A 22,501-nucleotide genomic window follows, 5' to 3' on the forward strand; every position below is an offset into this window, starting at 1 on the left:
GTAAACACATTTAGAATATCAGACACCAAATATTACACTTAAAACGTAGTTGTGAGCTTGACTGTTGGCATTTGTTGTTGTACTATAAAGAATACTTTATACTGCAACAACACATGTACAACACAAGTACTGTTAGGATTTGTTGTTTTTTTTTTGTTTTTAAATAGAAAGTATTATTTTCTTACACGTTTGTGTGCCGCTGTCAATACACGCCTTCACATTTTTGGCGTAAAAACTATATTTTTCGAAAAATTTGCTAATTGCAAGCAGTTAAACATAAATAAATGCCGCAGTTTTTTAAACATTAACACGCTTTACTTCTACTTGTATAATCCATATTTTTACCATTTTTATTAATATATTGTTGTTATCTGCCTACTTGACAGCTTCCATAATGGACCCAAACCACTGTCGGAGCTGATGCGCGAGTCCATGTCCGTCGATCCGATTCGACCGATACTGTGGGAGCCGCACCTGAAGGCGCTCGACCGGCGTGTCACCATCATACTGAGCGGCATACGCGACTGCGTGAAGAAGAATCCACCAGAGGAGGCGCTCGAATCCGAGGATCTGCTGTCATAGCAATTACAGCAACAGGGCCGAATAAAGATACAGGAGGGCAAGTTTAAGTTCCTGATTCGCCCCAAAGTGCGCCATACGAAAATGACAGTTTAGCATTAGAACCTAGGATACTTAATGTTGTAGTAAAGTAAGAGCAAAGTCGAATTGTGCAACAACGTGCGGCGAGCCGGCATTTATCTGCCGGGTGTGTGACTATACGACTTTTTTGTTAGTGGTTGACTAGTTGAATTTACATATACTTGTATAACAAAGCGCATTAAAACTAAAAAATCTGCTCGGCACAACGCTAAAAATGACGTTGTGTGGCGAGTTCAAGGCTGGGCAGGAGTGCGTTGAGGCGGCAGAGCCTTTGAAAAAGGCACAACGCGCCCAACAATCAGCCTTTGCCAAACACGAATTAATTGAAGACAAATAATTGTAGGCTTAAAGTGATAACAAACATTATTTAAAACTATCAAAGTATAAAAGTTATTAATAAATTCAAAATGTATAAACTAAGTAAATAAGTTCGTAGCTAAAGCATAATTATAGGCGGCAGATTTGTCGGCTCCAAGAAATTTTGTGCTGGTTGAATTTTTATGAGCATCTTAGCGCAAATTGAATATGTACCTTTCATAACTAACTGAATATGAATATTATTTACTGAACAAAAGTAGCGTTGATCTGAGCAAGAGTACCAATTGGCAGCTGAAAGTTCATTTGTAGGCGAGAGCAAAGAATAGTTAGGAAAAAAACGTAAAGAGAAAGTTACACGAATTGATAAAAAAAATAAAAAAAAACAAAAACAAAAACAACTAACACTTTGAAGTACAGCTGGTGCCAAAGTGCGTGGTTCCGTGCAATTCAGCTGAAGCCACCTTGAAGTGGACGAAGTTCAGCAGTAGGATTTAACGGGTTCACGTTGCGCTGCTAACTCCATCGCGGAAACTAAATGAAAAGACTAAATAACTAACACTTTATTACACTTTACTACAAACTTGCGCTTTTATTTAATAAGCATTGAGCAAATTTATTCTCTAGTTTAATTTATTGTTTTGTTAAACAAAACAAAAATTGGAACCTCAAAATTTTACTTAACTCTTAATGTCCCTACTTTAGCTTGTGGTATTTAAGTTCAATTTTACCCCAACTGGAAAGTTGTACTTTTATAAAATTAATTTAAAATATTTTCATAAGCAAAAGTTCGGTTTCGACACAGTTAAGTGTTTAGTTCGAAATTATCTGACTTAAATTACACCTCGGAATTAATTAATTTACACTAAAATCTAAAAGTTTAATGTCATATTTTCTAGTGCAAGTGTGTTTGCTATGTTATTTTCGATATCCATATCGCTTTCGTTATCAATTTGCAAAGCGACACTTTAGTTTTGCACTATACATATCTCATTAGCTGGTTAAGAGAAGTTGTGCGTTCATGTACTTGAGTTGTTCGGTAAACACTTGCACACATACAGCCATGCGCATATGTATGTATGTGTATGTGAATAGCGTATGTGTGCAAATAGTTAATATAGGAGACACTATAGTTATATATATGTATATATGTACGTATGTACATATAGCTGTTTGTTAATTTAGTTGATTTACCTTTGAATTGTTATGTAATCAAAGCAAATAATTAAAGTAAAATTATTTGTGAACTTTGTAGTTAGTAGTAAGTACTTATGGAACAAGAATAGAGAAAATACCAAAGAATTGCGAAGAAATTCTTATGACAGTTTTTTCCTCAACCGAGCTTTTATATAAGTATATGCGCATGTGTATATGTTTTGCAGAAAAATCAAAATTTCGTTTAAGCATTTTTGAGTTGTCTCGATGTCTATGATAAACCATTATTTCCTAGAACAATATTAGCTAAATAAAGTTGTGACAGATAACTAGTTGACTGTATTTTTCTTACTGTAAAAATATCAGTCAATAAATTTTTTGTTTTGGGAATTTCTATAAAAAGCCTTATTTGTACAGTTACAGCTGTTCAGCTCGAACAAAAGTGATTCTCAGTTTAAGTTAATCGTTACTGGAAGTTGAAGAGCGAAAATGGGTCAGCACTGTGACTCCAGTATACCTGTTCGTCTTAACTACTGTTTATACACTAGTTCCCATATCATTCTAGATTTAATTACGTTTTACTTTTGGGCGTATTCAAAAACTATTGAAAGCTTTTATCGACATATTTATGTAAAAATATTGTGTATTATATAAATTATATATTTAATGTTATTTAATTGTATTGAAAGTTAAACTAAATTAGGTTAATTAAGCGGGAAAAATTCGCAGACAAACTGACGGATGATTTGTAATATGAATATAACTAAAGAAACTTGTGAAATATTTGAATCAATTTAAATAAAGTACCATAAGATCATATTATATTAGCTGTAAAGTCTTTCTCTGTCTATGGGCAATAATTAAGTACTTATTTCAGGGCATAAATATGAAGTACATAAAAATTGGGTGGCAGAGCGTTTCTACACAGTCAATTCTTCAAGCATAAGGACCACCCTCCCAGGTTGCGTATGGTTTCATAACTACATTGAACTTAAATGCAAAACCGTTACAATCAGAATCGAACCTATAACGTGTTTTTCAGTAGGGACGCTACAAATTTAGACCGATAGAGACAGCAAACGACGCCATATTGCTCCCGCTCTTTCTATATTACTCTTCAGTAAGGTTTGTCATTTCATCATGGAAAGATATATTGGTCCAACGACGAGTCGAAATTATTAAAATTTATTACCGAAATTCGGAATCAGTGGCCTCAACTTTAAGAGCGCCACGTCCAATTTATTGTCGTCATATTCGTCCTGTCAGATTAACAATTGAGCGTCTAGTGGGAAAATTTGAATCCACAGGCACGGTACAAAATGTTTCCGTGCCAGTGAGACAAAGAAGTGCTCGTAATGTCGACAATATTGCTGCCGATAGCGCATCAATTGAGGAAGACCCAAGTCAGTCTCTCACACTTCGTTCTAAAGCATTGGGCATCTCGGTGACGTCGTTGCGGCGAATTTTGCGAAAATATCTTGGCTTACATCTTCACAAGATTAAATTGGCAGAAGAACTGAAACCGTTTAAGACAGCATCGTCGTATGTTCGTGAATCGGGCTGAGAAATAACTTGAAAATGAAAACATAGAAAAAATCATTTTCAGAAATGAGGATCATTTCTGGCTTACTGTCTTCGTCTATAAGAAAAATATGCGTTATTGGTCAGACAGCAATCCACACGGACTCCCTGAGTCACCATTGCATCCCGAAAATCCCTTCTTCTTCGGTGATGAACAAAACCGGCACGTTACTGGAATCGCTACAGCTCAATTATAACCGAATATTTTTTGCCCGACTTGGATGGTATGGACTTGGACAATATGAGGTTTGAACAGGCGGGTGCCACAAACCAAACAGTGAATGTCACAATCGATTTGTTGAAAAGCCAGTTCGGTGAACGTGTTACCTCAGGAAATGACCTAGTCAATTGGCCGCCTAGGTCGTGTGATTTGACGCCTAGTTAAGTCTATCGTCTATGCTAACAAGCCAGCGACGTTTGATGAAAATAAGGAAAGGAATAAAGAATTTCATTTACATATATCCTAAACCTTTTCGGATTTATTAAAAATAAAGCTTGTGTAACGCTTTTATTGAAAAACCTGTTATGTAGTATCTAGAAACGAACTATAATCCATGACAAATTTGGTGAATTTTAGTAGAGCAGACAATTTTCAATGATTTCATTTTTTTCCATTGTTTTTCTTCTCCACCATTAATATCTTTTAAATGGTTAGGTTTGCGAAAAAATCGTTTTAGACCTTTTTTACAGAGCATTCAATTTCCTACAAAATCGAAAACTAAATATTTTTTCCAAAAGCTGGAAATGAGACACAAAGTTTTTTTAACTGATAATAAGAATAAACTAGATTAGGATGAAGTCCTGCCTGTTATAATTGAGTGCTCGTACTTGGAAAGTCTTTTTTCGAGGTGCCTATCAACCAATTAGTTACCAAGCGAAAAAAATGGACTCTAATACGGTATGCGAATGTAAAAAATTCCACTAATTGAAATATATGTTACGTTGAAAGAGTCTGAAGTATCAGTTTTCTCTACATATTGTTATTATGTTCACATATCATGAAATTTAAATTAACATCCACGGAATGAGTTGCAATTTAAGACTTTCATCGGCTCCTCTTCGCTCCGATATCGCGATGAAGTGCATACTCGAAAGCAGAGTGGTGAGCACCTCACGTATGATGAGCAGAGCAATTGATTTATTAACAGAGCTTGCAAATACGCAAACCAACATTATCACCCACCTTTCGCTCACTGCGTCTCTCACACTCTGCTGCTTTATCTCTGCATAAGAATAAAGTAAAGCTGCTTTCTATGTTGTGGATCTTCACTGTAAACAACATTTCCAGCTCATTCCTTGAGTGCCGGCGCTAGAGCAATATATGTTGTGTTGCCTTCCAATTGGACCACATTTCGAGTGCTGTCCGATCGTGACGTTAGTACTTGTGGATGTCATAATATTTTTCTCATATAAGCGCGCGCAGTAATCGATGGAAAATTAGTAGCCAGTGAGTATACGAGTCGCATTGTCAATTTTCAACAGAGCGCTGTGGAAATCGGAACGAAAAGTTGGCGGTCCGAATCGAGCGATAGTAAATTTTATTTGTAAGTAAATATTTGTGAAAAGTGTCTTGTGTTAAGAAAAATAAATATTTTTTTCAAAATTCATAAATATCATTTGACATTTCGATCAATTGACAAATAAAATAAAGCAATTCAGTACTAAAATAATAGTGTGATAGCTGAATTGCTGCTTAAGTCCACACAATCTTATCAATTACATAAATCGTTCATTATGCTCATGCCTTCATATGTACATATGTATGTACATATTTGATTACACATGTTTGTACCCGCATGGGCAGAGGTGTGACTTGCAGAAGCATAACAGAAGTGAGTTCTGTTACTGTTTTCAACAGTTCAATGATAATCATTGAAAAATTTGTTTAGCAGAAGAATATATGTAACTATATATATTCATATATATTCAGAATGATATTAATGGCAAAACGCGGGATTATGGCGCTTCTAAAATCACATTCGCCATAATACTTGTTCTGGTTCTGGTTCTGGTTCTGGTTTCAACTGCAACCTAATCGATTGTTTGTATGTATGTAAGCGATAATATACATATCAAATTAACAGGAACGTTTGTTTACCTTTAAAAAACAAACAAAAAAATTATTTATTTTGACTTTTTAAAAGCTGATTAGTAAGCTGATGACCTGGATGACTGAAATGAAATACACTTAGTTACCAAACATTATACATTATTATATTATATGAATATCGATGGTTATCAGCTATTTCAATAAATTGAAATTTCGTTGACTTACTCTGTGCATTTCAGCAGTAAGCAGAGCTTGGAACATTAATTTGTGACTACACTTGAGCCCCTATATATCTCCAAACATTTGTTTCACCCTTTTCATTTCGGGTTTCTAACGATAATTAATGGGAAATCTTCTGAGCGTAATCAAACTGATATATGTACTTCAATCTATCGACTCCAGTATTTATAACTTGTATTTGAAAAGTTAACTGAATTTTTCCAACTGTATTCCTATTTCTATACACTCAACACTTCACCGATCATTCCCGCCAAATCGAAATTACAAATAAATGAAGCGACTTACGAAGCAAAAAATTATATCTATATTCATTCTATTTGTTTATTCTAATAAAGTTGCGGAAACATTCCATTTCGACTGCTACCAAGTAAATTATAAAAACATGTCGCACTACGTAATTGATCTTCGTTCGGATACGGTAAGTCAGCCGACAGCGGAAATGCGCCAAGCCATGTTTGTGGCTGACGTGGGTGACGACGTTTATGGTGAGGACCCGACGGTAAATGCATTGGAGCAGAAAACGGCAAAGTTGTTCGAAAAGGAGGCAGGTCTGTTCGTGCCCAGTGGCACTATGGGCAATTTATTGGCTTGTAAGTATAGAAAATCTGGTAAACAAAAATGATATCAGTTGATATACTGTACATAGACATGACTCAAACGAAAAGTGCATAAAGTTAAAAACATGTATAACAAAATTACGAAACATTTAATAATATAGTTACTTATTTATAGAGGAAAATATTCCAACTATTGATCGAAGAAATACTGAAAAAAATTAAACTCAAATGCACTGACACTTATAGTTTTGGTTTGAGTGCAGCCAGGCAGCAAAACCACGGTTCCCAATTGAAACGAAATCTGCTATCATGGTCCCATAATCGAATAATCTACTTGTATAAGGGAGCCTTACAATCCTAAAGCAATTTAATTGCTGTTCCATATTTCCCTTGAACCCAGACACTATAGTCTAGAAAACCCTTTTCATTAAAAGTCCTTGACAAGTCCATAGGTAAGTCTGTATATTTCTGTTTAAGTTGCAATAATAAACGTCTTCCTCATAATATCTTACCTGTACGGTTTCTGCCAACAAGATATCAGATAATAGAAAATAAGTTTTCCAGACAAAGAGATTAATATTATTTTTCATTCGATGACCGAACATAGCTTGACAATCATACTGATTACGTTTTCGGGTAGCGCCTTAAGTGCAAACGAATTAATTATGTCATAACCTGGTGACTTTTTGTTTGCCAATGCGTTGAGCTTCTCCTGCACTTCTACAGCATCTATTTCAGCACTCGGATTGAGTCGTACATGTCTTAAGGCAGCTATCGCTTTATTTCCATTGCAACCTGAAACCAAGGATATTGTAAAGGTTCAAGTTTCATCTAAGAGATACCAGATTTTATAAGAACTACAGCTCCGTCTCTTGCCTTGCCACTAGGGTGATTTGATTTTGTAAAATCGTACCCTGCGATTTTAAAATATGACCAATCATTGAAATGATTTTCTGCTACAAGCAGAACATCGATGTTGTTGGTTTTGACATAGTGCTTGACTTCAGCCCTGCTCTTGTATAGCCCGTTGGTATTTCATATGGTAATTTTAAGTCTTATTTGCATTGTTCAGAGAGATGTCATGAGTTGAGTAATCATTTGTGTAAATTGAGCAGCCATCTGCATTACCGTTTGCTGAATAAGCACTACCATTTTTTCAACATTTATTCCTTATTAGCGACTGACTATGACGATCACGGGACTTGACATTCCATAACAAACTGACAAAGTTAGTAACAGGAATAATATGACTGAATGTAGCAGACTGAGTTCCGTATTGATTACTTGACTGATAGTTTCTGCTTTATAAACCCTTTATGGGTATAGGCTGCTGTTTTTTAGCTGCCTATCTATTTTGATATCTTTTAATGTTGAGCATGGTGGAAGTGGAATGTCATTGAAGGAATTTAGTTAAAACTGCTGTTCCTTGGCGGATTCTCGGACAAATATTATTCGTAAATGCAGAATATATATACTATATATATTGGATTTCGTGACTCCAGCACACAACCCAGTTGTGGCCGCTCGATACAACTATCGATTCAAATATAAAAACCCAACCTATATAACAGTACCGAAAACTTTTTTTCAACATTTCTCTAATTATTTTAGACCTTTCAAGAGAATCTCTTAGAGTTATCCGAAAAAATACCTCAAGCGACAGTATTCTTCTTTATAGAAAATAATGTTTTCTTTGCCGTGAGGTCACTTTACTGCTGGCCCTTGATTTATAGGCACATTTATGGTGTCAACTCTGTTTATGTTGGGAATTAAAAACGGCCATAATGCGCGTTAACGCCATTAAAAATTGTGACTTCAGTTAGTACGACCGTATTGTGGAGAATACGAGTGCGCTAGGAAATTATTTTCCTAAAATTGCCAAAGCGCTCTAATTCCATAAGCACTTAAGACCGCATACCTAATAAATATTTCAAGCATGGAATTTGAACACCTTGCTGTAAGGTGATATTTCTTTATGAATTTCATATAAAATTCCCTTAACAGAAGGCAGCCAGCACGACTTCTATTGCAATCGCTGCATAGTTGTTGCTGCTACTGTAGTTGCCGGTGCTGGTGTCAAGGAATGTAATTCACTTTCATGGTTTCTGCACATTTACACTGCGTTTGCGTTCCTGCCACTAAGTGCATACTGTTGCAGGCGCCTCACCATACACCCATTGGGGAAGTTAACTGGTGCAACATTGAAGGGCTTCTAGTGATTTTTGAGCCGCCATTGGTTCAACGTAATATTTCCATTAAAGTTGAGAAATAAGAGAGGTTAAGTTGAGAGTAGGCACAGACCCTATAAGATTTTCTAAAAAAGGTAACATCGCAGAGTTTTTATGTGCTTTTTTAGATTAGAGTCAAGCCGAAACTTATAAGACTAAAACGAAGAAGAGTCTTTATTTGTTTTAAAGGAAGTTGATGACTATCCTCCCTGTTTTCGTTGCCTGTTGCTTGATAAAGTCCTCTGATCACTTTCACAGATTTATATATCTCTAATTATTTATGTTACTAGGAACCTACACATTCCTGAAGACGAGGTTTTTCTTCTATTTTTAGGGTGAGCCTTGAAGTTCAATGCAGGTTCCTTTCATTCAATTTCACTAAAATGTACCATTCAAACAACACCAACCACATAGCGCTAGATGTAAATGCAATTTTTGTCCATCCAGCTATTAGACCATTTGTGTGGTCTCGCAAAGCCACAAGTGTCCTGCAGGATATCAGCATCCATACAAATGTGTGTGTGCATCAGAAAATGTGTTCCGGTGCACGCTTTCCACTAAAATACTTAGTTCGGCTAAAATCAACAAATTTATGCTCCCTTCAAGCATTCCGTTATATACGCACACACTCATACATACACATGGCATATATATCACATTCTTATCTAGCCATTTTTATACTTTTCAGGTATGGTGCACTGTCATCAGCGTGGCTCGGAAGCAATTGTGGGTGATTTATCTCATGTCTACCTCTACGAACAAGGTAAGTTTCATTTCCTAAAAGTACAGCGAGAAGAGTAAAAATTATAAGAGAAATTAAAAAAAAAAAGCGAAAACGAAGTCTAAATATAAAAACTTTAATAGTAAACGAGGAAACACGGAAACGTAGAAATGCCAAAAATTGGGAAAATGTTCGACTGCGTCCCAAGGCGTCCCGCTGATAGCGCGGCGCAAGGATAACCAGTGAGATCGGGTTAAAAGTGGTGTGGCAGTCGAGAATTGCGATAGTCTTCCGTGTTTGTGTTTTGTGTTTGCCTGTGTGTGTGTGTGTTGTGCCGGTGCTGCATGGCAGCAGCGCGCCGAGCATACACCGGATATGCGAGTTTAAAAGCCGCGCCATGTTCCCGCTTTCGATAGCAGCTACAGAAGACAGCGCACATATGCGCACACACACATGTGCCCACGCACACACAAACACATGCGCATGTGTGCTCACAGTTGCCTGTTTGAGTTGCACGTCTAATTGTTGCAATTGTTGTTGCTGTTGTTGATATTTCAGCTTTTTTTGCAGTTATTAAAATGCGCACAATAATGCAATTTGCAACACAAAAAACGGTGAAAAGTAATAATAACAGTAAACAGTTAATGGCAAAAAAGCGAGAGACTCTGCGCAAATATGTGGAAAGCTCAAACGAAAAAATTCACATTTCCCACGCTGGAAAAAAATGTAATTGCGTACACACATACAAACACGTATTAATATAAGCATTTCGATAAAGGCATACAAAATGAGAGTTTCATGTTTGTAACCCATAAATCATCGAAGGCATGAGGATTAAATAAACATTTATTTATGAGGATTAATTTTGTATCAACCTTTTCCAAAAAATTTCACAAGGTCACTAGTGACGTGTGTAGACGCTGCTTCTTCTTCTTCTTCTTTATTGGCGCCGACACCGCTTACGTGGTTATAGCCGAGTTTTCTTTCTTTCATTGGAAGTGTTTTTTACGTGGCGAGTCCCAAACCCAGGCCTTCACACTTTAGCCCACCTTCAAACGAATGTTTTTTGGCTACCCAGAGAATACTTGGTTTAAGGCCAGAAGTCGTGATCTGCTTAAGCTATAGGTAAAAGAATCCTTTCTGGACATTCCAAGTCAATGGCTCTGAGAGAACTTTCCTCACTTGCGTGCACTTCTACACATTACTTCATACTCCAGAAGCTGCTCTGCATTGGAATATTTTCTAATTTTTTTTTAACTGAACTTTAATGCCAAGTCTCAGAAGATTTTTGTAGTTATAGTTCAATCAGAGCGAAAATTTGTTTCTTGGGACTTAAATTTCATACAAACTTCTTCAAATCAGTTACTAATTTACTTGCGTGTCCTCTATTTCGAATCAATACAAATTAAAGTGCTTGCCTTGTTTGTTTTTAATAATTTTTCCACCTTATAGGCACGAAAACCACCCCATACAAATACACATATAAATTTCATGGTTTGCAAAAAAAGCATAAATATCCATGCTCGCACCCACGACTGACCAATGCAGCACGATTTGTTGTAAAAAAAAGTTGGAAAAACAAAACTTTTTTGATTTACCGCCGTTGAGTGCCCTCCGGGTCGCGCTGCGCATATACTTCTTCGCCTCGGTCCCGGCAGATTTGAATGTCGACATTGCTAATGAATGCGATGAAGTGCCGCTGGAATTGTTGCGCAAAAAAAAATTAAGTGCTTTGTACTTTAGAGCGAAACCAAACAAACTAATTTCAGCTTGTAAAGCTGGTAAAAAGTTTGCGAATCATATGCTACCACACCCGGGTGTATTGAGGCGCTCACTTTCGCGAATGCTCACAGTGAGCTGGTGATGATTACACTCAGAGCTTTGTTAATAATTATTTGCTGATTTAAGTTTGATGAACGGTTATTAGTGGGAGTAAATTATATTACATTATAATCCAATTATTATTTCCTCTACTTTATGCGAAACTTTTCCATTATGAAACATGTCAGGCAGTTTAAAGCAGGAAATTGCTTCTTTGATGAGAGAAATATGTATTGCCTCTATAGCTGCATAGTCGGTCAAAACTGACAGTTAAGTAACGGCATTTCATCTCTGCGATTCGATACTCTTTTTTAAAATTGTTATTTTGTTATATTCATAATCTTAGTCAAGCAAATAGTTCCCAATTTAGAAGGCTTGCAGGGCTTTGAATATTATAAGAAACTCACAGATTTCCTGGGGCTACAGTCATTTGAAGTCTAGAAAACATTGCTTAATAAAGTGGGTTCTTTTTTAAGGAGCTCTAAACTTTATTTTTACTTCAAAGCCGATGAAATATTTATCCATTAGAATTATTACAGCGCGCAAAAATTAGTAAGACTTTTTAATTTAAATTGCGCGAAAAATCTGTTTTTCCAGACTGGTATGACCGCCAGTGACATCTCTGCCAAATGTCACTTCAAAATAGTTATTAGTATTTATTATACGCTTGTCTTTCTGAGCTACGTAAAGTTCGGTGATTTTTACGATCAGTGCAATTATTCAACAAAAAAAACTGCATGGAAGGTTTTCTGTGTGGAACCAAATTTCTGGGGCCGAAACGTAGAGAATGTTGGAAAAGGTCTTCGGTGTGTTCCCTACAAACATTTGTGTTTGATTGACACAAATTATTCGAAGGGCGTCAAGAATGCGTTAACGAAGAACCACATTCAGGACGACCGCCAACATCAACTGGTGATCAATAGGTCCATAAAATAAAGGAATGGGAGCTTGAGAATCGGCGATTAACAGTCCAAGATTTTACCGGCATCGTTGGAATATCGAAAGGATCAGTGAAAACCATTTTGAAAGATTATTACAGAAAACTCACTCAATTTTTTCGAAAAACCGCGTCGCGTCTTTCTGTGTACCAATGAATTCCGTTTACCAGGATGTGATAAAACGTATTATTACTGGCGATGAGTCTTGAATCTATGCTTATGACCCGGACAAAGATGATCAATTGGCCAGATTTCGTTGCAAAAGGAAGCCAAAACCATGTCAAAGCAGGTCAAAAGTCAAGGATATGCTGACACTTTTCTTGGATTATCGAGGTGTGGTGCACTCCGAATTCCTTTCATCCGGCCAAACTGTCAACAAGGAATGCTATTTCAGAATTATGCGTCGTTTGCGTGAAGATATTCGTAAAAGAGGCCGGAATTATGGCCGCGAGACTTGGTCTTTGCAAGATGATAATGTACCGTCGCATACTGCAATTTCGTGCCACAATCACCGTGTTCGTCTGATTAAGCTCCGTGTGACTTTTGGCTATTCAGCAAACTCAAACGACCACACCATGGGAGCTGCTTTGACTTAATTGAAAACATTAGACGTGAATCGCTACGCGCAATGATGGCCGGAAATTGGCTTTAACAACTGTTTCGAGAACTGGAAGAAATGCTGGTACAAGTTATTTTGAGGGGACGAAATAAATTTTGTAGAAAAAATTAACAATTCTAAAATTATGATGAAACTCTTACTATTTTTTGCGCATATGTAGTTGTATATTTCTATAATCAGGCATGTTTTTCAAACCATCCCAAAATATTTATAATATTTGAAATGAGAATGTACCAGACTTCTAATATCCGCCATTTAATCAGAAACGCAGTTAAGTTTTGCAAAACTCCTCAGTGTCTTCTCATTCATTTTGGAAGTAAGGAATGTGCCCTTTTAATATTTAGTTCTTCAGTGCAATTATTCATGCTTAGTCCACATATCGCTTTGCGCCAGCAGCATATCCACGCGCACACCTACACACACACATACACATGTTGGTCTAATATTTGTACGCCTTCTCTTTTAGGTGGCGCTGCTCACATCGCTGGCATACAATTAGCCACAATACCCAACAACGTGGACGGCACATTCTGCCTCGAAGCACTGCGTCGCAAGGTGCGCTTGGAGGACGATCACGAGCCAATTACGTCCCTGGTAGTGGTGGAGAATACACACAACATATGCGGCGGCAAGGTGATTCCGCTGGAGTGGCTCGATAAACTGGCAGCGCTAGTTAATGGCGATAAACAGCTGCAACCCTACGGCAAGCGTATTGCGCTGCACATGGATGGGGCGCGCGTCTTTAATGCGGCCGCAGCGCTGCAGGTGCCTGTGGCACGTATTGCGCGCGATTTCGATTCGGTTAATATTTGTTTGAGCAAAGGGCTGTCGGCGCCGGTGGGCTCAGTGCTGGTGGGATCGGAGGCTTTCATTAGGCAGTGAGTAAAGCGTATTAGACGGTAGGCGATAATCATATAAAAGACGTGTGCGAGTGTGTCGCGACTATGTGGCAAGTGTTGCAGCTAAGGCGATTATTATTGCCAGCCGAAAGGCGATTGTTGGGCGATAGCAAAGGAACACAGGCAATGCTCTCAAACACTTATTTCATGGAATTAGAGTTTGAGTCTCCACTTTCGCGCCGAGTGCTTCGCTTTGAGATTAATGTCACAGACTAAATGGCACACACGCCCGCTCTGCACCTTTTGCTTTCCAATCGCATTCTTAATCTTCGCACTTGTGCTGTCTTTCTCTTGCCACTAACTTTTTCTTCGCGCTTTCATTTGTCTCACAGAGCACGCCGACTGCGCAAGGCGCTGGGAGGTGGCATGCGTCAAGCAGGTATTCTGGCGGCAGCCGGCATTGTGGCCTTGGACACTATTGTGCCGCGTTTGCAGGAGGATCATCAGAGGACTCGACGCATAGCAGAAGGTAATTTTTATTGCAGCCTAATAACAATACATCAATGTGGCAAGTTGCGGCAAGTGGCGGCTGATGAGGCGACTAATGGCTGCTGATAAATGCCTTCGATTTGGGCGAGTAAGCACTCTGGCTCTGACTCTGACTGCGTCTAGACACTTGCCTTTAAACTGCTATTATTCTTCCATCCCCACATTCCACCTCACTTTGCGTTGAAACAATTAATTTCCCTTAATTACGCCTCGATTAATTTTGCCTGCATTCGCTTCTCCTCTCTTTCAGCCATTCATAAAGCCAAAAGTCCCAATGTCACCGTCGATTTGGCGACTGTTCAAACGAACATTTTGCTGATTCATCTGCCGAATGCGAAATTCGGCGCCACGGCGTTCGCCGACCGCTGTAGCGAAGTGACGCCCGAGGAGCTTGCCGCCGGCGTGCATGCCGCACACAAGGAGCAGGGTATTAAGGTGAAAGTGAGCGCACGCGATTGGGAATTCGCTCGAATTGTGTTGTACCATCAGATCAGCGATGCGGATGTCGATTTGGTAATCAAGAAATTCAATTATATAATACGAGATGTGGATGTCCGATTGGCAGCATAACTGTCAGGTGACATAAACGTGAAATAAATATATTTTTTTTGCATTTTTTAAACGACATTTGTATATATAAGTGCATAAGTTCCTCCTTGGGTGAATGATATTCGTATTCATTTCACTAGACACACTAGAGCACTTTAAATAAGTCCCACAAATCGACCATTAAAGAAGACCTTTTTTGTATTTCTATTAATAAAGAAGAAGGAACCCTTAAAACTATGTTTATGGCGATATATGGAAGATTGAAATTTTTTGAAATAAAATTTAAATTTTTAAAAAATTTTTGTCAAAATGTAATAATGGAACTGAGTCATCTGTTTTATTTCATCTGGATACTTATTCGGGGTTAAGAAATTGGTCTTCTTGTTCTTTACTGGCGTAGACACTGCTTACGCGTTTACAGAAAAGTTAACAACAGCGCGCCAGTCGTTTCTTCTTTTCGCTACCTGGCGCCAATTGGATATTCCCAGCGAAGCCAGGTCCTTCCAAGAGAGTGGTGGTCTTCCTCTTCCTCTGCTTATCCCAGCGGGTACTGCGTCGAATACTTTCAGAGCTGGTGAGTTTTTGTTCATTCCGAAGTAGCACCTGTTGGCAAGAGTTATGCTGCGTTGGATTTCCAGGCTGACATTGTTGGTGGTGCTTATACTGGTTCCTAAATAGACGAAATTATCTACAACTTTTTAGTTATGACTGCCAACATTGACGTGGAAGTCTAGTCGTGAGTGCGACGACTGTTTGTTTGATGACAGGATATATTTCGGCTTGCTATCATTTACTACTACACCCATTTGCTTTGCTTCCTTATCCAGTTTGCAGAAAGCAGACCTAACGGCGCGGTTATTATGGCCAATGATATCGATGTCATCGGCGTACGCCAGCAGCTGAACATTCTTATAGAAGATTATACCTGTTCGATTAAGTTCTGGAGCTCGAATAATTTCTCCAGAAGCAGGTTGAAAAAGTCGCACGATAGGGAATCGCCTTGTCTGAAACCTCATTTGGTATCGAACGGCTCGGAAAGGTCCTTTTGGTATTGCTTAACGTCAATTTGCATAGCCGTATTAGTTTTGCGGGGATACCAAATTCAGACATCGCGGCATAAATGCAGCTCCTTTTCGTGCTGTCGAAAGCAGCTTTGAAATCTACGAAGAGGTGGTGTGTGTCGATTCTCCTTTCACGGGTCTTTTCCAAGATTTGGCGCATGGTGAATATCTGGTCGGTTGTTAATTTGCCTGGCCTAAAGCCACACTGATAACGTCCAATCAGTTTGTTGAAGGTGGGCTTTAATCTTTCACACAATACGCTCGATAGAATCTTATTATATACGCGATGTTGAGGAGACTTATCTCACGGTAGTTGTGGATTTGGCAAGCACACTGAAATTCCAATCGTTGGGCATGCTTCCGATTGGGGAATCGGGTTCGACATCGTCTGGTGGTATGTTTTCACTGCTTTTCAGCAGGCTGGAGAAGTATTTGCTTCACAATTTTAGTATGCTCTGGGCATCGGTTACTAGATCACCTCTGGGTGTTCTACAAGAGTATGTTCGGTATTGAAATCTCCTGTTAGTCGCCGCATATTATCGAAGAATTTTCTAGCATTACCCCTGTCGACCAGCTTGTCAAGCTCTTCATACCCACGCATTTCGACCTCTCTCTTTTTCCGTCTGCAAATACGTCTCGTTTCCCTCTCACGACTTTCTGTCTTTGACCAAGTATTCAGAAAGCATCTGTTTGAAGAGGAGCTAAGGTGAGAAGACGAAACATCCCTTACACAGGATTGTGCGCTGTGTTAGGGACGTAAAACACACTACCAATGAAAAGAGGAAAGCAGCCATATGTATATAAGTATTTATTAAGTATTAACCTTTTTCTTAAACATCTTTAAATACCATGCGTTGCGACTTATTGGACAAAGGAGCGCCGCCGTCTCCATTGCAATATCGCAATTTTTCAATTTGTGGCGCTTATTTAGTCACCCCAACAAACGCAGCAAGTCAGAATATATGAAGCGCCTAAAAGTATGTGACACGCTAATGCGCAGCAGATTTATAGCAAACGAGTATTTGATTGCGTTACAATTGAGCGCGGCTTCTATTATAGTTCTTTATTGACAGAACACATATGAACATAGCCGAATGGACGATTTACTTTTTCGTGAATTTTATTTCGGATAAATCTCTGTGCTACTTACACGCCTTTCACACAATACGGTACTTGTGACCACAAGATTTTTCCAAAATAGATTTGTTCGATATTTCCAAAGCACACACAATCAAAGTTGCTGCAGCAAAAGCGCAAGCGAGCAAATATTTAAGCACTTTCACATCATTTTTGAAATCAGCACGACCGAATGTACATATGTTCGTGGCTGTTCGAGTAAGACCACAAACAGGGGCGAGCTGGTTATATATTCTGCCGAATTAGAACGTCAGAAAAAGCTACACCGAAAGTTTGAATGGACTATTCACTTCCGCCAAGCAGCGCTGCTGCGCTTGCAGTGCTGTTGCTGCCTTTTCTTGCTGTTTGGCTTTGTGTCTTTCTTCTGCGTTTTGCCAACGATTTGAAAGTACAAATAATAGAATCTCCGGGCCATCGATCAATTTGAATTAATGGAAATTAAAATCGCATTGGCAAATGGAAAATCAATTTACTTAAGTGATGAAGTGCTGCAAGTGCTGCCTCTGCAGCAGCAGCGGCCGCAGTGAGACCCAAGCCGCGCGGCATGCCATAAACCAGAGTTGTTTGCGTCCATTTCCACCTTTTGATGGCGCGCAAAAGAAACCGGCAACAAACGCGCTGGTTATGGCAATCGCTCGAGAAGCATTTCCTCAACTCACTGCTGCAGTCGCGGTGTTAGAGAGCGCGCTTTTGCTGAAACGCAAGTTCGGCGCGATAATTGCCGAGCGCAAAAATTATGCAAATCTCATTTCAGACACCACCCGCCACCGCCGCCGCAGCGCCAACGGAATTTAGTCGAAATTTAATATAACAAATTTGTGCGCTCGCAGAACTTTCGCACGCTCGAGTGTTGTAATTATGCAGGAGCAATTTGGCGTTTCCCTCCTGCGCAGCATATCATGGCATGTCTGTTTGCTACACGCCTACTTGGGGCCTGCTGCCAGCACTTTAGCGGCGAAATTATTTGCATATCAAGAGTCGCTTCAGCGCTTTCGCGTGTTGTTGGCGTAGCCGCCTTAAGCCAACTCAGCGCTTTCATTTGGCATGCGGCTGCGCAGTCGCTGGGTGCGGAAGTTTTTTTTTGCACAACTCGTTACAAACAAAAACCAAAACCGAAAATGTGAAAATGCGAAAAAAACGAAAATAATAATTTTAAATTATATTTCGTTTTTTCAATTTCCCTTAAGACTGTTCTTCAAGCCACAGCAGCGGCTCGGTGCTGGCGCAAGCCGATGGCATGGTAAATTGCGGCTGGTGCGAATATTCTTATTTCGCGCCTTAAAATATGCCACTAAGCAACGAATACACGCATACTTCACGAAAGTATGCTCATTTTGTGGCTGCGCATGTGTGTATGTGTGTGCGTGCGTGCTTGTGTTCTGTTTGCTTGGCATGAAACGACTGTTGATGTTACAAACTTGGAGAATTCCTCAACGCCTCCAACTATTTTGCATGATGCATGGGTGCGTGTGCATAATTTGTATTCAAAATGGCGCGGCGGCCATAATGATACTTAAGCCGGTCGCTTTATGAGCAAACAGCGCTTCGCACAAGACACATAATGGCAATATAATCGAATGAGAATTAAGCTGCTTAAGCTTTGCGGAATTATTTTGGCGCTTAAAGATTTCAAAATACACGCTTTTATTGTTGTAGGGCCACAAAGGAAATCTGCAGCTATCAATTTCGGCTTCTCTCAAGACACTTGGGTATTAAGAGAAGGCTATAAAGCATTGTAATAGGTCATCTCAGTATTTTAAACTCGTTGAAAATCAAAGCGTCAGACGTTCATTTATAAGGAGAAATCCAAATTAGGCAAACAAAAAAAAATTTTCTGAAACCCTCAAAAGTTAAGGTTTCTTAACAGAGGAACCCATTTTTACTCCATACAATGTAGCTGCGTACTTATTACCAAACAAAAATTCGTAGCGCCTGAATATATGCTACACGCCTCATGCATTGCACATCTACTTGGTGAGCTCTTAAACAACAACAATGTGGTTTAGTTAAGCTATTAACTTCGACGCGGAGCAGCGCATGACTCACCAATCTATTTTTGTATTGCTTATTTTTATCGTGAGTGTTATGTCACTACTTCAGCTTTATTACTGGTGTTTATGCTGTGCTTGTTTTCTTGCTGAGCAACACTTGTGTGACATTTGGGCGCACTCATTTCGCATGTCAGGATGGCCGAGCGGTCTAAGGCGCCAGACTCAAGAGCGATTCTTGCTCACAAAATGTGCTCAATACGAGCGCATTGGATTTGTGAGTTTCAACTGAGCGTTCTGGTCCTCTCTGAGGGCGTGGGTTCGAATCCCACTTCTGACAAATCGTTTTTTGGTAATTTTTTATTTTTTTTTATTTTTATTTTTTCGGTGATTTTAGTGGAATATGTGATCACAAATTTATTTTTAAGTTCATGTATATAATTACCAAGGGCACATAGACATTTTATCGGTATAAATTGTTGTTATTATTTATAGTTGTTAATCACTTTTATCATAGCAACTCATTGGCAAGTAAAACACAGCAATAAATAAAACACATTTTCCCTTTTTCTTTATTTTTTCTCTCTGCACATCTCTACAAAAGTACATATTTGAATGTGACATGCATCATGTGTGAATTGCCGGCTATCAAAAGCCACGAAATGGTTTCGTATTCAGTTTACGAAAACAATATTGCAACATGTCATTCTGTCCGTAGTGATACTTTGAGGTTATAAAGATTCCAACATAATGACAATGTCAGCAGCGTGTACAAAGAAAATTAAAAGAAAATATTGTGCAAATAAGCAGTTGAAAGGCATACGAGCAAGGGAGTTTTGGAGCACACATACCTTCGTCATCAGCTCTGGGGACTCATTCTTCGAAATGACTGGCGCTGAAGTTGAAATGACGTGGAGAGGAAAGAGCGACTGCATCATTTGATTTTTGTGGCGTTTTGTTGGTCAGTTTGTATATTTTCTGTGTCAGTCAAACAGCTTAAGAAGTTGTTTTTCGATTTGTTCTTGACACATTTTTCAACTTGCGTACAGGTGCAGCGTTTGACGGGTTTTCATCTTACAACTTAACCGCATGCATGTACTTACTTACTTACTAGTATCTGTTAGAGTAGGGAAATTTGTGAAAATTTGGTTTTGTAAAAGGCGATCCATTTCGATCTCCATACTTAAAACAAAAAAGCACAGAAGCTTAAAATTTAATGGGGAATGCTTATTAATCATTTGAGAGAAGATACCTTGGCACTTATTTTTTGAATACTATCTCCACCAAATGTTGGTCGCGGCTATATCTCAGATAGTTCATCCGAATTGAATCCAATTTTCGATGACTGGCGAATGGCACACACCATGCTTTGCTCCATGGCCCGAATTAAAGCGTGATTGTCGGGGTAGATTTTAGATGCCCACATGAAAAAGTCTAACGGTGGCCAATTGACCTGCACAAATCTCCACATCGAAGTGTTCTGTCGATAAATCCACTGATTGATGCGATGTAAGGGAAGAGTTGAATTCAAATATCGCCTAGAACACGAGATTAAATTGCAGGCATCAAATATTCGGTTATCATAGCGCGATAACGGTCGCCATTGACGACTACGTTCTCACCGGCATCATTTTTGAAGAAATATGGACCGATGATTCCACCCGCGTTAATTGAATGAAGCTTTTGGTGAGCACATTATCTCGAGTCGTGAGTCTTTGACGTGACCTCCAAAATCGGGTGATTTATCAACGATGGACTATTTTTTTTTGTTTTGAGGTTATGTGAAGTCGCTTGTTTATGCAGATAAGCTCTAGGCGATTGAAACCTTGGAAGATCACATTCGGTGCGATATTGCTGATATATAATTATATATGAGGCGATATGAATATGTGGAAATAACTTTTTAACACAAACCCAGATCTGTACAAAAGCGGCCAAATATTATAATGTATATCGCGTGCAAAATGTTTATATCCCGTTATAAAAGGCAACGTACAATTAAAATTTTTGTGTCGTTTCAGCAGCAGGCCGTACATAAATTCAATTTGCCGCACAGCAAGCACAATCGAACAATCAAAGGGTACAATACACCGTCGGCAGTGCGGCGGAATGTGGCGCACGAACGATAAGAAATGCATGGGCCCACGCAGTGCATCCTGGGTCTCACGCAAGCAGTCCACAAATTGCGTTTCCTTGCTTGCATTCGGAATTTCAATTTTAATGCATTTGTACATCCACCGGTCCCACGGGCGGCGGCCAACGGACGGTGGACTAATACAGAAGAAAATCGTCGACTGAATTCCAACTTCCGTGGGGTCGTGCCGTTGGGCCGCGTACGAAATATGTTCGTAATACGGTGTTGTAATGATTTTATCCTGCCAGCGGAGCATTAAAGGAGCGCTGCATATGTGCTGTGTACTGTCAATGTTGCCCTCCATTGTGCGTCCCCTCTTATGCGGCCAGTACATGTGTGAGTATGAGTGAGTGCGTAGGCGTGCGTTGCCAGCAAAAATTTCGCTTACACTTTCATGTGTTCTGGTAAATGCACTGGGAAAACAACAGATAACAGTTAAAGTGCGTCCAATATAAAAGCGCTTAACTTTGGTACGCCTCCGTCGGCACCAGGACACAAGCACACGTGCGTATGGGTGTATATGTATATGTATGTATATACACGAGTGTAGTGGTTGTAGTACAAACAGTTTCGCAACCCACGGAAAATGGTAAATATTTTTACTTGCAAATTAATTAACTATTTATCCGGTTTAACCAGCACTATTCAAGCGTTTTCGATCCAAAACAATATGTGTACGTGTATTATTTTTTGTTCAATTAGATATTTTATGGAAACATGATCAAGTTTGTAGTTTGCTTTCGTACACTTAAATTTATACTAAAATTGAAACTTATTCTAATTTTCGTTAAAAAAAATATTAAATTAAATAATAAAAAAGAACGAAAAAATTATTTGTCAGAAGTGGGATTCGAACCCACGCCCTCAGAGAGGACCAGAACGCTCAGTTGAAACTCACAAATCCAATGCGCTCGTAATTGTGCACATTTTGTGAGCAAGAATCGCTCTTGAGTCTGGCGCCTTAGACCGCTCGGCCATCCTGACATGTGCGGAAACGGCGCGCTAAGCATTATGTGGATGCGCTGCGCTGACTATTAACACAAAAATAAACTAAATAATTATCACAATATTATTGAGGGATAAATCAAGTAAAATTATTGTATTATTTGATATTTGCTTTATCTGATTTGTTTGCTACATTTAGCACATTACTGTGCTTACGACAGTAAATACACATTTTTTATTTTTTATTCAATATAGGTCCCCTCAAGAGTGATATACTAATTTTAATCCAACTTTTCGATACAATTTTTGTGGTGCAATTTTCCTTTGCTTCAAAATAGGCAGCAGTTTCGGCGATCACCTCTTCATTCCATTCTACTGTAATTTTTTGGTAAATTAAGTATTTTTAAAGTATTT

The 22,501-nt window shown here is 38.9% G+C and overlaps 1 protein-coding gene and 2 non-coding genes across 4 annotated transcripts; 2 read left to right on the forward strand and 1 right to left on the reverse strand.

Moving 5' to 3' along the window:
• Positions 1–5,068: 5,068 nt before the first annotated feature.
• On the forward strand, positions 5,069–15,121 carry LOC126751487 (uncharacterized). Of its 2 annotated transcripts, XM_050461798.1 has the most exons (6): positions 5,072–5,255; positions 6,337–6,591; positions 9,475–9,549; positions 13,352–13,763; positions 14,117–14,253; positions 14,524–15,121. In XM_050461798.1, exons 2-6 carry the CDS (start codon positions 6,384–6,386, stop codon positions 14,841–14,843), a joined length of 1,152 nt encoding a protein of 383 aa, XP_050317755.1. In that variant the 5' UTR covers positions 5,072–5,255; positions 6,337–6,383; the 3' UTR covers positions 14,844–15,121. The 2 variants fall into 2 exon arrangements, with proteins under 2 accessions (XP_050317756.1, XP_050317755.1); XM_050461799.1 differs by lacking the exon at positions 6,337–6,591 and having other exon boundaries at positions 5,069–5,255.
• Positions 15,122–19,200: 4,079 nt separating this feature from the next.
• Positions 19,201–19,348, forward strand: Trnal-caa (transfer RNA leucine (anticodon CAA)). The gene is made up of 2 exons: positions 19,201–19,238; positions 19,304–19,348. It is a non-coding gene; the product is annotated as a tRNA-Leu (tRNA).
• Positions 19,349–21,977: 2,629 nt separating this feature from the next.
• Positions 21,978–22,126, reverse strand: Trnal-caa (transfer RNA leucine (anticodon CAA)). The gene is made up of 2 exons: positions 22,089–22,126; positions 21,978–22,022 (listed from the first exon to the last, which is right to left on the reverse strand). It is a non-coding gene; the product is annotated as a tRNA-Leu (tRNA).
• Positions 22,127–22,501: the final 375 nt, after the last annotated feature.

This window comes from Bactrocera neohumeralis, chromosome 2 (genome assembly GCF_024586455.1).
Source record: "Bactrocera neohumeralis isolate Rockhampton chromosome 2, APGP_CSIRO_Bneo_wtdbg2-racon-allhic-juicebox.fasta_v2, whole genome shotgun sequence".
Classification (NCBI taxonomy): Eukaryota; Metazoa; Arthropoda; class Insecta; order Diptera; family Tephritidae; genus Bactrocera; species Bactrocera neohumeralis.